The 14,568-nt window shown below is 38.9% G+C and overlaps 1 protein-coding gene across 4 annotated transcripts in view; it reads left to right on the top strand.

The window, feature by feature from the left end:
- The window catches only part of ELMO1 (engulfment and cell motility 1), a 641,324-nt gene that overhangs the window by 253,221 nt on the left and 373,535 nt on the right, over window positions 1-14,568 (top strand). For all 4 annotated transcript variants that reach the window (XM_087892439.1, XM_087892442.1, XM_087892440.1 and 1 more), the window contains exons 10-12: window positions 725-803; window positions 1,352-1,402; window positions 2,122-2,244. In XM_087892439.1, the coding sequence (XP_087748565.1) occupies window positions 725-803; window positions 1,352-1,402; window positions 2,122-2,244 (253 nt within the window). The remainder of the gene's footprint in view (window positions 1-724; window positions 804-1,351; window positions 1,403-2,121; window positions 2,245-14,568) is intronic.

Genomic DNA, 14,568 nt, shown 5'->3' on the forward strand with positions numbered 1-14,568 from the left:
ATTTAGGAGAGTGAATTCTAAGATCAAATTACATTTCTGGTTTGGGTTCATTTATCAGATCATTGTCTAGGATGTGGCTTTTCTTTCTATCTTTCATAGTTATTCTCATATCTCATTAGAGCCTATTGCTTCTATTTGCACATTGGTCAGTGATAAATTTGATCATCAGCCTGCAAAGAATGTTACATATTCATGCCACCTCTTGTAAAAAAGAAGTCTTCCCTTTCCCCTTCCTTCCTTCCTTCCTTCCTTCCTTCCTTCCTTCCTTCCTTCCTTCCTTCCATCCATCCATCCATCCATCCGTCAGGCTTACTCTAGTGGAAAAATAACAGCTCTGCAAGTAATCAGATCAGCTACAACAAAGCAAATAGGGAACCAGTAAAGGGGCCACAGTATTCATGAAATTAATGAACCCATTGCTAATTGTCAATGGTTACCTGGAATACTGCATTTTGCACCTTGTGAAGTTTCAGGTGATCCCTCTAGAGCAGGTGTATCAAACTCATGATGACACATTGTCATGTGACATATCACAACTATTTCCCCCTTTGGGAATGGAGGTGGGTGTGGCCAGCACGTGATGCATCCAGGCCACGAGTTTGACACCCCTGCTCTAGAGCATATTTCAGTAGTCTAAATAATTGACTATACAATCATGATTTCCTGTAGCTCTAATTGAATATCATATACTATTCTTACTGTTTTAAAATTGTATTCAATGCAGGGCTGATCAAGAAATTCAAACATATACCATTGCTGTGATAAATGCACTTTTCTTTAAAGCACCTGATGACAGGAGGCAGGTGAGTTTGTTTCTCTAAGAATGAATTGCTATCATCCAATCACATCAGTGAAAAGAAAACACAAATTGTTAGTTGCATGAATGAGACAATTGTAGCTTGATCTTTATACAGGAAAGTATGTTTTGTTGCAATTGATACTCTACCCTGAATTACAGATATATTTCATCTGTCAAGTATATACAGAATAGTTTGTTTTCTTTTGGGCTGCCCTTTTTGTAAAAGTTGTTGGAAATTTTAGCCTTTCCTTGGGAGATAGGGCAGGGAAGATTCAGTAAGTTACCGATTTCCATAAAAGCAAAGTAAGAAGTTATACATCATTCACATACTATATTATTAAGAAATAAAATGTTTGCCAAACGAAGCATATAACCTATAAAATATATGGATATCTTTGCCTTTGGTGACAAATGAGTTTTCCCAGTCCCCTAACCATATATTCAATAAGTGATTCTGGATGATGTACATCATAAATTTGCAAATCTGTATTCCAAGATTATACAGTGTTCTTAAACTAAGTTATTCCTTTTTTTTTTTTTTTCCAAAATCAGGAAATGGCAAATATTTTAGCACAGAAACAACTTCGGGGAATCATTTTACAAGTAAGTATTTTAGCTTTTTTGATTTTTCTAAATTACATGTTATCCTTGTAACACATGCATAATATTCTGATGTTTAGGACCAGAACTGAATTAATTCACATTTCTCTGTTCAGCAGCACTGACAATATTGTAGCTTTGTGACCCTATTCAAATCCAGCTCACTAACATTATGTTTTGTTCTTTCAGTTGCTTGGTAATTTCTTTTTATTATCTATTCAGGCAGGGTAACTGGAGTTTTATTGAATTTAAGCAGGATTTATACATGATACAGTGAATCACAAATTAGGCCAGCACTACAAAGGAAGGGGGGGAAAATGTTAAAGGAAAAAGAGGAGAAATATGTTTAAAAGATCAGATAAAAAATAAAGTTTATTAACAAATTGTATACCATGAGAAATGTGTTGATCTTCACATAACAAAAGTTTGTCCTGAATATTAATCCTTCATTTTGGAAGCATATTTTTTAATTGCACACATTTTTTACAGATTATTTTGTCTTTTTGTAAGAACAAAGAGAAATTTACAACGTTCATCTTATATTATGATGTAAAATTACATCAATAGCAAAATATCTAACAATCCAACTTTCATATCAACCTGATTCATTTCTAATATTTATTATTTTTGTTTCCACTGTCAGTAAAGCTGGATAGAATGTTGCTGATCAATACATTAAATGAAAGTTCTCCTGATTCTTTTGCTCTTTCTTTTATTTTCAGTATGTTATTAGAGCTCAAAGGGCCATTAATAATGAAATGGCACATCAACTTTATGTTTTGCAAGTACTCACCTTTAACTTACTGGAAGATAGAATGATGACCAAAATGGACCCTCAAGATCAGGTAAACAAACTGCCTTGCTATGCTGCTGAAATGGGCAGCCCTCAGGAATTTCTTGTTAACAATTGTAGCTTTTCTTTTATATGTTTCATGTTGCAGCTTTTGTCAAGAATATTGAAAATGGTGATATTCAGGCTAACGAGACTAAAATTTTTGATTTTCAGATCCAAAAAAGCTATTTTGTAAGCAAGGGACTAGTGTCACAAACAAACAGTAAAATGGCTCTTGATTCAAAAAGGTGTGGAAAAGTTCCAGTCTCAATTAATCATGGATCAGATTGCCAATTTTTTTATTGTAGATTCAAAACCAAGTTGTGCCTAGAAGGATCAGTTTACCCAAATGATGAACCATCTAGCCAGGACCAGAATTTACCAGTAGCTTTGGTAGTACTTTTGGCTCAAGACCCTGCAATTGCTGCTGCTCCAGCAACACTTTCCAATGCCAAAAGTCCTTTTGATACCTGACAAATATGATGATAATCTTGGGGGATTCGACGAGAAGTGTCACAGCGAGACAGTCAGGGATTAGCGGGCTCTGATGAGTCCCATGAAATCCTGGGCTGACAAACCGCTGCAGAGGGGTCTTTGGAACAGATCAGAGGTCAGAGGAAATTGTCTCTGACTCTGCAGTGGGGGGGCGGGGCGGCAGCCATTACGACTGGCAGTAAGCTGGGGTAACCGGACTAAGTACTATGCAGGAGTGGAGAATTAAGCAGAATATTGATGCCAAGTGAGTGACATCTAACTCATAGGCAGAAAGAAAAAAAAAGAGGATTTTCAAAATAATTGAAAAAGTCCTGGCATTATTACAGCAACTAATAGGCGTGAAAAAGGACGGAAGAAGAAGATTAAGGCAGAAGTTACAAAGTGACAAAACCCGATCAGAAAATTGTTTTATTTTTTTTGGACCTAAGTATTTGGAGAACTTTAAAAATATAAATTAGAAGAATTAAGAACCCAAAAAGATCCTTCTTTAAATTTGGGAACTTTAAAGAGAGGAGGATTAAAGAATGAAGAACCTGTAATAGAAAGGACCGGTTAATGACTTTAAATTGAAACTAAATTGGAAGGTAACATGGAATTTGGACTATGTAAATCTGGACTGAATTTTAAATTGATTTGGCACATATAAAGGTGAAAAAGAAGAAGAAAAAAGTAAAAACTGTTTAAAGCAGACTGCAAACAAAATGGATACTTTCCAAGTTTGGTGCTTGTAATAGTGGACTGTAAAGAGCCATCTTCAGAAGAGAAAAAAATATTACAATACTGAATCTTTGTTTTGGGAAAAAAAACCTTGGACTTTGAAAGGGATAACAGCATGTGAAAATTTTTAAGGAGGCTTTCTTTGTTCACAAGTGTTTTGGCTTTGAGGAAAAAAACAAAAGAGGATTACAATTAACTTCAATTGGAATAATATCAACCTAGAAAGAACAAAATGGTAAGGAACTTAAGGAAATGATGAAAACGATGTACTTATCATTGAAAATGGAAATAAGGGAAAAGACCACAATCTTGCATGGAAAATTGAAACTTGATGATCAGAAAATTGACTTAGGATACATTCAAGCTGACAAAGAAATAACTAATGAGAAGCAAGAAAAAGAGACTGTCAATAAAGAAGAAGACAAAGATAAGGAAACTGACTGTGGAAAATTAAATGATTATGTGGGTAGTAGTAATAAAAAGGAGAACTTTAAAAATTACATTGGGATTAACAATGGAAGAAACAGAAAAAGGGGAAAGAAACGAAAGAAAAGAGGGTGGAATAGAAAGAATATAAAAAACATAAATGATTACACTGGGATTATCAGTGAGAATATAAGAAAAAGGGGAAAGGGATGGAAAAGAATGGGAAAGACACAGCAAAATAGAAGAGTTTATGATCTTAAAAAACAAAATGATTATATTGGGATTAATAGTGGGAAGATAAGAAAAAGGGAAAAGAGAATTCGGGATTTTAAAATACAAAAGAAAAGAAGAGGAAAGAAAAAGAAAAGAAAATATAAAGATAGAAAGGGAAAAAGAAATGGAAGAGGAATATGAGGTAAATGAAATGAATACTAGAGAAAAGATGAAATTGTATTTTTAATGAAGTGATTTTAAACTATATGGATGTATGATGAATGTAATAATTGGAACATATTTTTTTTTGAATTTTTTAAAATTATTTTTAACAACATAAACATAAAATACATCTTTTAAGAACTGAGCTTTGATCCGGTCATGAATAGGTACAATAGCTTACCCCTCTTTGTCAACTCTTTCCCAAATCTCCACCATTACATCTTTTAAAATAAAAACCAAAACAAAATTTTTTTCCCCAATTATAATATCTTAATCTAAACATTTACCTTTCTATCGTATCACCACGAATCTTAATTCCCAAATAACCCAACTCAATATTTAATTACAATTATTACCCTAAAATTCTATCTATATACCCATAGCCTAAGACCCATTACATTAAATCTTTAAATCCTAATCTTTTTTAACTTGCATCTATATTTCTTAAGCTTATCACACATTACACTCTTCGTTTTACACAGAATCATTTTACTATTACAATCTTATCATCTTCATTTTAATATTCATATCAACATATTCACCTTTATTTTTAATTCTAATCCCAACATAATCATTTTATTATTACCATCAATTCCAGTTTATCATCTTCTTTTGGCTGTTTTCCAGCATATTCATTTATTATTTGGCTGTTTCCCAGCATAATCATCTATTATTTTGGCTGTTTCCAGATATTCATATTAATTGGCTGTTTCCCAACATATTCATCTTTATTTTACTATCACCCCCCCCCCCCAAAAAAAACAAAACCCAACAACAACACATCTTCATTGTTTTGGCTGTTTCCAGCATATTCATTAAGCATATTCTTAATTTTACTGTTTATGTCTGTGTATTCTCCTATTTTATTTTACCTTCCATCTATACATTAATTATTCATTTTTAATCATGTTGTCATTCTTAGCTTTGTCTGCAATTAAACATTGAGACTTAATTCTTACATCAAACTTATCTCCATATAAATCAATAAATTTTTTTGGATTCATATTCATTCTTTTTTATTAATACTATCCATCTTTACTTTATTTTTCTATTTTAATCACATTATTTTATTTCCCATCCTTATACATCTATAAACACCTCCTTTTTATAATTAATATTCATCTAAACATTACATTTTCATTTTTAATCAAACTATTTTTATATTCTTTTTTCCCAACCGTGTATATTTTATTTCTTCATTTCCTTGTCTAACAACATATATTCCATTTCAAATTCAGTATTCCCAAATTTAATTCTCCATGTGTCATTTTAGTTCTTTTTGTTACTTCTATTCCATGCATAGTACATCAACTTTCCTTTTTTCGTTCCGGCACCATTTTCTTTTGTTCATGTGCCAATTAGTAGTAATTATAAAAGTTCTGTTGTATTTCCTCTTTCTTTCCACCAAAGAAGCCGTCTGTAGACAAAGAAAAGACCTCTAGCACCAAAATCCCACGGCTATTATTTCTAATTTCAGAGTGTTCCAAAACTTAAGTCCAATTCTTTTTTTTTTTTTTAATTGAAAAAGTTTTACAATTACATTTTCTCCCCATTTCCCCCCCCCCCATCCCTCCCTAACCTCCCTAACCCTCCCCAACCCCCCTAACCCTCCCTAACCCCCCCTAACCCACCCCTCCCCCCGGACTTCCACAGAATATAATCCAAATCAAAATCCCCTTTTTATAAAACTTGAACCCCTCCACCCCAATATATTTTTTCATCTTCACAAAATTCAAATATTACTATCTTTATATAATACTTTTAGTTAAAAGCTATTTGATACTTCCTAGTTTGATATTTGTTCTGCACATAATCTATCCACTTTTTCCACTCCCATTCATAAGTCTCTTGTGAGCGATCTTTTAGATATGCTGAAATCTTCGCCATCTCTGCAAAGCTGGCCATCTTCAAAGTCCATTCCTCGATAGTGGGCATAGCTTCATTTTTCCAATATTGACCTATCAGTAATCTCGCTGCTGTTATCATATACAATATCAACTTTGTTTCACCCAATGTAAAACCCTTAACTATACCCAATAAAAACAATTGTGGAGAAAACTGAATTTTTTTCTTCAAAACATTCTGCATAACCCACCAAATTTTTATCCAAAAAGCCTTCACTTTCTTACAAGTCCACCACACATGATAATATGTAGCATCTAAGCAATCACATCTCCAACATTTTGGTTGAACATTAGGGTACATGCATGACAATTTCTTAGGATCTAAATGCCATCTATAAAACATTTTATAAAAAATTTCCCTCAAATTCTGCGACTGTGTAAATTTAACATTCTGAACCCATATTTTTTCCCATGTTTCCAACATCACTGGTTCTGCAAAATTTTGTGCCCACTTAATCATGCAGTCTTTAACCAATTCAGTTTCTGAATCCTTTTCTAACAAAACATTATAAAGCCTTTTAATATGCATTGGACCTTTCTCTTTTATATGTCTAACCAATTCTTCCTCATGCAACATTATACTCTTTCCATCTCAGTTGAAGTTGATTATACTGTAACCAAGTTAGATTAATCCCTTCATCCAACAGTGTTTCTAATGTCTTCAGTTGCCATCTGCCCGCATCTGTAAAAAGAACTTCTTTATATAAACCCCCCCCGAGTGACATTATATTTGTATTCCACATAATATGACCAAGATCCAGTCATAGCGGTATTTTGTAATCCCATTTGAGTCGATGCTTCTTCCAAACTCTCATCAAAGAGTCTCTGAGTATATGGCTTTTAAATACTTTATCCACTTTGTTTTCATAAAATAAGTAAGCATGCCAACCAAATTCAAGATCGAAGCTTTCTATATTCAATATTCCGGTCTTTTTCCTTCCAAACCAATTGCTTGCTTGAGTCAAAGCCGTTGCTTCATAATATAACTGTAGGTTTGGAAGTTTAAGACCTCCTCTTTCTGGAACATCTTGCATAATTTTCAATTTCACTCTCGTTTTTTTCTTGTTCCAGACAAACTTATTCAGTCCACTTTGCCATTCTTTCAATTGTTTATCACTTTTAAGCACCGGAATCATTTGAAACAAAAAAAGAAATCTTGGCAAAATGTTCATCTTAACTGCTGCTATTCTTCCAAGTAAAGACAGCTGCAGTTTTTTCCAAGTCTGCATATCTTTCTGTACATCTCGCCACAGCACCTCATAGTTATTTTGAAACAATTTCATATTTGATTCTGCAACCTGAACTCCTAGATATTTAACCTTTGGTACAATCTCAAAACCTGCCCTCCTTTCAAGTTCGTGTTTACGATCTTGTGTCATATTTTTAACTATCATCTTAGTTTTTTTCTGGTTCAGTTTAAATCCTGATACTATACTTTTATAATGTCTTTCATCTGGATTATTGATTCCAGCGGCTGTGTTAGGGTAACAACCAGATCATCTGCAAATGCCCTTATTCTGTAGTCCTCTTGCCTTATCACTATTCCTTTCAAGGTACTCGAGTCCCGTATTGTATTCAACAAGACTTCTAGTGTTAAAATAAATAACAATGGGGATAACGGACAACCTTGTCTTGTTCCTTTCTCAATATTAAAATCTGTTGTTAAACTTCCATTAATAATAATCTTTGCCTTTGGTTCTTGATAAATTGCTGAAACCGCCTGTATAAATTGATCCCCAAAGTCCATCTTTTTTAAAGTCTTTAAGAGAAAATTCCAATCCACTCTATCAAAGGCCTTCTCCGCATCCAGAAAAACCAGCACTGCAGGGATCTGTTTATTCTTCTCAAGATATTCCAATAAATCTATGACTTGCCTTACATTGTCCTTCATATATCTGCCTTCTATAAATCCCGCTTGGTCACCATGAATCACCTCTTGGATAACTGGCATCAACCTGTTGGCTAATACTTTTGCATATATTTTATAGTCATTGTTCAGAAGAGATATTGGTCTAAAATTCTCAGGTTTTTTTAGGACCTGTTTGCTCTTTTGGTATCAAAGAAATGTAAGCCGTTTTCCATGATGGGGGTATTTTACACCCTTGTTGTATGTTACAAAATAAATCTCTAAGATGTTCAACCATTTCTGCTTGCAAAGTTTTGTAGTACACTGCAGTTAAACCATCCATTCCAGGAGCTTTAGCTGTTTTCAATTGTTTAATTGCGGCAATAATCTCCTCAGCTGTTATAGGATAATTCATTCTCTCCTTTTGTTGATTGGTAATTTTTGTAACTCTTTTATTTTCTAAATATTTTTCTATAAATCCATTCTGCATGTCATCTTTAGCATATAATTTAGTGTAATAATCTACAAAAACTTCTTTAATTAATTTTTGTTGAAAGATTTCCTTCCCTCCAATATCAATACTATCAATAGTCCAATTCTAATTTGAGAATTTTTTCCAGTCTTTTCAGCATGCCTCAATGTTTAATTGTTCCAATTGAATCTATACCAAAATAAATTTCTAGCGGATCTTTCCCTCCTGAAGTTATTTTTCAAAATCTTCCATGCCCCTCAAATCCACAGCCGCTGTTTTAAGGCTAGGGGTCTTACAAGTAACGATAATTGCTCTAGTGTTGTTTCCAGCCTAGGTTGGTGTCACTCACCTGGCTTCAAAGAGCTCCATTCTTTTCCTCTTTCCTCCTGCTCATCTCTTAGTTCGGTTTGTCCCAACTTCGTGGCAGCCGCCATGGCTGCCGCCCTTCACCGCCGATCAGAGAGTTCCCTCAAACCTCCAAGAAACTTGCCTGTTCCTCTTGGTTGTCCAAGGCACCTCTCTTCCTACCCCATCCCTGCAGGATGGTTCTGGTCCAAAGACCCATCGGCGGCAGTTCAGCAGTTGAGTTTTTCGTGGGACTCCTCAGAGCCCGCTATTTTCCTGGTTGTCTCGCCACAACGTCAAATCAGAAGTCAATAATTGGAACATTTTTAATTAATGAAGGGGACTGTAATAACTGGAATATTCTTAATAACATATTTGGAATTTAACTAAATAAGAAAAGAAAGCTGAAATGATATTGGACTATGAATTAATTAGATATAATTAATTGATTTTTATAAAAATGTTGAAGTATATTATTTGGAACAGTTGATAAAGAAAAATTATTTGAGATTGGAACAAGAGATTCTAAGAAAATAATTAGGTATTGTATTATGTTGTATGAGTTTAAATTTAGGGGTGCTAGAGTAAAATGGATACTTAATTGATTTTTTATTGAATATGTTTAACTAATTGGTGAATTTATGATAAATGGATTACTTTCAAAATAAGAGATAAGAACATAAATAATTGATGAAGTAATAGAATGTTAATAATGAATTATTTAAGTCAATATGAAGAAATGACAAAATATAGGGATGTTTAAGAATTGAAAATATGGACTTCCGATTGGCGATTCGCAGCGTGGTGGGGGAAGGAGAACAATCTCTGTTTTTCAAACCCGGATTTTTCGCGTTTTGGGGACCTTTCGAGGCGCAAAAAGCCTGGAGGGCATTGCGGACTAGAGAGAGAGTCCAGAGTGTGGCGAAGTGAAAGTGATCACTCGCGGCATGAACGGAAACCTCTGTCGATCCAATGCGAATGTGTCTGACAGCTTGTAATGGCAGACTCGAGGCTGCAATAAGCTGATAAGTACAGGAAGGAGAAGGTTTTTGAAGCAGGCGGTGTCATTGTAAGTGTATATTTGCAACATCACAGGATCAAAGATTGCTTTAAGGAATTGAGTCTGGTCTTTTTGAGTTAGAAGAAGATTTCTAGTGAGAGAATAAGCAGTGATTTGGCAGATGGAAAATGAATCAGCATAATAGACTTAACTGCTAAGAGGGCAACGAGAAGAAGAGTGGACTTTGAGAAGTGGAGGCACGGTTACCAATGCTGATGAGAACTGAGGTTTCAAAAGAAATTGAAGGAGAAGAAGGTGAGAGAGTTGATGCTGTAGAGAAACAGAAGAGGATAGGAACGGGATCGAAAGGAGGAGAAAAAGTGAGGACTGACATTGTCGTGATTTAATAGCAAGAGAAGCAGATAAGAAGATCGTTTGAACTGGAAAGTAAGGACTTGTTTGCCTTAACTGAATTGATTTCTTTTGAACAGGATTTAAAGAACCTTGAGGGGAATCTAAAGTGTATAGAAGGAGAACACCGATCTAAGGAATTATATATTCCTTTTTTCTTCTTTTTTTCTCTTTTTTCCTTTTTTTTGACAGACATAAGAGACTTGGGAGGAGTTAAAAGTTGCATCTGAAAGAAGGCTCGGGAGAGGACACATGACTTACACCTTTAAGAAATGGCTGTTTGAATCTTAATATACTTTGTGTATTCTTTTTTAATGCCTTAGCGAATAAGTGATTAAGTAATTAATTGTGAAGTAATTAAGAAGTAATTAAGTTAATTGTTAATTACTATTAATTATTATTATTAATTATTATTTATCGGATTTATTATAATATTAATTGAGACCGAGAAGATTGACTTAACTTGAGGTATAGATCTACATGATTGCCAATAGGTATTTTAACCCTAATTGTTAGTTTTGAGTTTGAGTTTGAGACACAGATAGAACTGCTTAGTGACTTAAGATAGCTTGATTAATTTAGTATAGAATATAGTGGCATAGAATATAGTAATATAGAATATATAGATAACAGATACCTGGTTGGTATTATATTGGTATTTCCTTATTGTGATATTAAAAATAACCACGAGAAATAATAATAACAAGGAAAAATAGGCAATTAACAGTGGATGATAGTGTGGAAAAATATTTACAAGATCTTGGGAGAGCAAAGTAAAATACTGAAAGAAATGACTAGTCTCACCACTACTACTCTAAAAGCAGGGAAGAAAACTGCATCAAACCCAACAATAACAATGGTGTCTCCCTCAAATCAAAGATCGACCGAAGGGTCATTAAAAATGGAAAAATCCACCACAGCCCCAATGATGCAAACAATGCAAGCCGTCCTAACATTAATTTAATTTAATTTAATTTAATTTCCAATTTATATACCGCCCTTCTCCCTGAGGACTCAGGGCGGTGTACAGCCAAGATAAAAAGCATAGAATACAAATATTAAAACATTTAAAAATATATATAAATTTTGGCCCGAAAGTTAAGAATCACAGACTAATTAAAAGAATTTAAAAATTTTAAAAATTTCTTCTTAAGCCAACCCGGCTTGTTGAAAAAGATAGGTTTTCAGGGAACGACGGAAGGCATTGAGGTCCTGGATTCTTCTTATCTCCGGGGGCAACTGATTCCAGAGGGTGGGAGCCCCCACAGAGAAGGCCCTCCCCCTGGGGGCCACCAGCCTACATTGTTTGGCTGATGGCACCCTGAGGAGGCCCTCTCTGTGGGAGCGCACGGGTCGATGGGAGGACATCGGTAGCAGCAGGCGGTCTCGGAGATAGCTAGGCCCAATGCCATGGAGCGCTTTAAAGGTGATAACCAACACCTTGAAGCGCACCCGGAAGACCACCGGGAGCCAGTGCAGCTCGCGCAGGAGTGGTGTTACATGGGAGCGCCATGTTGCTCCCATCACTACCCGCGCTGCTGCATTCTGGACCAGCTGGAGCCTCTGGGTGCTCTTCAAGGGGAGCCCTATGTAGAGAGCATTGCAGTAGTCAAGGCGAGAGGTGACGAGGGCGTGAGTGACTGTGCACAAGGAATCCCGATCAAGAAAGGGCCGCAACTGGCGAATCAGGCGAACCTGATAAAAGGTCCCCCTGGTAACAGCCGTCAGATGTTCCTCCAAAGACAGCTGCCTATCCAGGAGGACTCCCAGATTGCGAGCCCTCTCTGTGGGGGCCAAAGACTCACCCCCAATAGTCAGTGATGGAGTCAACTGACTATATCGGGATGCCGGGAGCCACAGCCACTCAGTCTTGGAAGGGTTGAGCCTGAGCCTGTTCCTCCCCATCCAGATCCGCACAGCCTCCAGGCACTGGGACATCACTTCAAGGGCATCGTTGGGGTGGCCTGGGGTGGAGATGTACAGCTGGGTGTCATCAGCGTACTGGTGGTATCTCACCCCAAAGCCACGGATGATCTCGCCCAGCGGCTTCACATAAATGTTGAACAGAAGGGGCGAGAGGACCGATCCCTGTGGCACTCCACAAATGAGAGGCCTTGAGGTCGACCTCTGCCCCCCTGCCAACACGAACTGCGACCAGTCGGAGAGAAAGGAGGAGAACCACCGCAACACAGTGCCTCCCACCCCTAACTCTTCCAGCCGGTGCAGCATGATACCATGGTCGATGGTATCAAAAGCCGCTGAGAGATCTAACAGGACCAGAACAGAGGAATAACCCCTGTCCTGAGCCCTCCAGAGATCATCAACCAACGCGACCAATGCCGTTTCCGTGCTGTGCCCAGACCTGAAACCCGACTGGAACGGATCTAGATAGGATGTTTCCTCCAGGAATTGTGGAAACTGTTGCGCGACCACACTCTCAACAACCTTCGCAATGAAGCGAAGGTTGGAGACAGGACGATAGTTAGCCAATATTGCTGGGTCCAGGGACGGCTTCTTGAGGAGAGGCCTCACCACCGCCTCTTTCAGGGCAGCGGGGAAGTGACCCTCACTCAACGAAGCATTAATAACGCCCTGGAGCCAGCCTCGTGTAACCTCCCGGGAAGCCAGTACCAACCAGGAGGGACACGGGTCCAGTAAACATGTGGCCGCACTAAGTCTCCCCAAAATCCTGTCCACATCGTCGGGAGTCACAGCATCAAACTCCTCCCAGATAACATTCTCAAGACTGTTCCTCGTCACCCTGCCCTGATCTACCCAGTCAGAGTCCAAATCCCCCCGGATCTGAGCGATTTTGTCATACAGGTATTGTCCGAAATCCTCCGCCCTGCCTTCTAAGGGATCCTCCCGCACTCCCAGATGGAGCAGGGCGCGGGTCACCCTAAACAGGGCAGCCGGACGATTCCCTGATGACGCAATAGAGGCGGAAAAGTAGTTAGACTTTGCCGTCTTTATCGCCACTAGGTAGGCCTTAATATGCGACCTTACCAGTGTTCGATCAGATTCAGCGAGACTGGCCCTCCAACCGCTCTCCAGGCGTCTTTTCCGGCGCTTCATTTCCCTCAGCTCCTCAGTAAACCAAGGAGCCGCCCGGGATCGGCATCGGGTCAGAGGCCGCAAAGGCACAACTCGGTCCAAGGCCCCACCAGCCGCCCGATCCCAGGCAGCTACCAGGTCCTCGGCCGAGTCATGTGCTAGATCCTCAGGAAATGGCCCAAGCTCCGTCTGGAACCTATCAGGATCCATCAGGCGCCTGGGGCGGATCCATCTAGTTGGGTCCGCCTCCCTGCGGCGAGGGGTCGCGGTTCTAAGATCTAGGCGAAGGAGTGAGTGGTCAGTCCATGACAAGGGTTCCATGTCTATATCCCCTATAACAAGACCACTCAACCACTGGCCAGAGACAAAAATCAAATCCAGAGTGTGACCTCCCCTGTGAGTAGGGCCATGAACTAACTGGGTCAGGTCCATGGCCGTCATGGAAGCCATGAACTCCCGAGCCACCTCAGACGTTTCACCGACGGATGGCAAGTTGAAATCACCCATGACTAAAAGCCTGGGTGTATCTACTGCCACCGTGGCTATCACGTCGAGTAGCTCAGGTAGGGCTGTTGCCACGCGGCAGGGAGCCAGGTACGTAAGCAACAAGCCCATCTGAACCCCACGGCCCCACCTCACAAGGAGGGACTCACATCCGGCTATCTGAGGCACAGTGGTCTCCCTTGGATCCAGATCCTCGTTAATAATAACCGCCACCCCCCCGCCCCTCCCCTGGGCCCTCGGCTGATGGAATGCTCTGAAGCCTGGTGGGCACATTTCAACCAGAGGGACGCCGCCCTCCGGGCCCAACCAGGTCTCCGTAATACCCGCCAGGTCCGCTCCTCCCTCTTGTATAAGATCGTGAATGAGGGGGGCCTTATTAACCACGGACCTGGCATTGCATAACATCAGCCGAAGGCCCAGATCCTGAGTGTCTGAGCCACCTAGTCTCTGAGAGGAGCCATGGGGACCGGGGCAAGCAATTGCTCTCAAACAGCGAGTGCGAGCCCCCAACACATGATATGGTCCGCTGCTCCCGCCATATCTGCCCCTCCCATCTACCGTGCTGATGGTACAGACCTCATAGGTATCGTCCCCCATCCCTTTCCCAATCCCTCGACCAACACCTCCCAAATCGTTACCCTGTGCCGGGCTCGGCTCTGACCCTGGTGGATTTCCCCCCCCCATCCCCCAGAGTCTTCTTCCCAATTTCTCTAGAAAGATCATTACAA

Source organism: Pantherophis guttatus, chromosome 4, assembly GCF_059756535.1.
Source record: "Pantherophis guttatus breed Tessera chromosome 4, ASM5975653v1, whole genome shotgun sequence".
Classification (NCBI taxonomy): Eukaryota; Metazoa; Chordata; class Lepidosauria; order Squamata; family Colubridae; genus Pantherophis; species Pantherophis guttatus.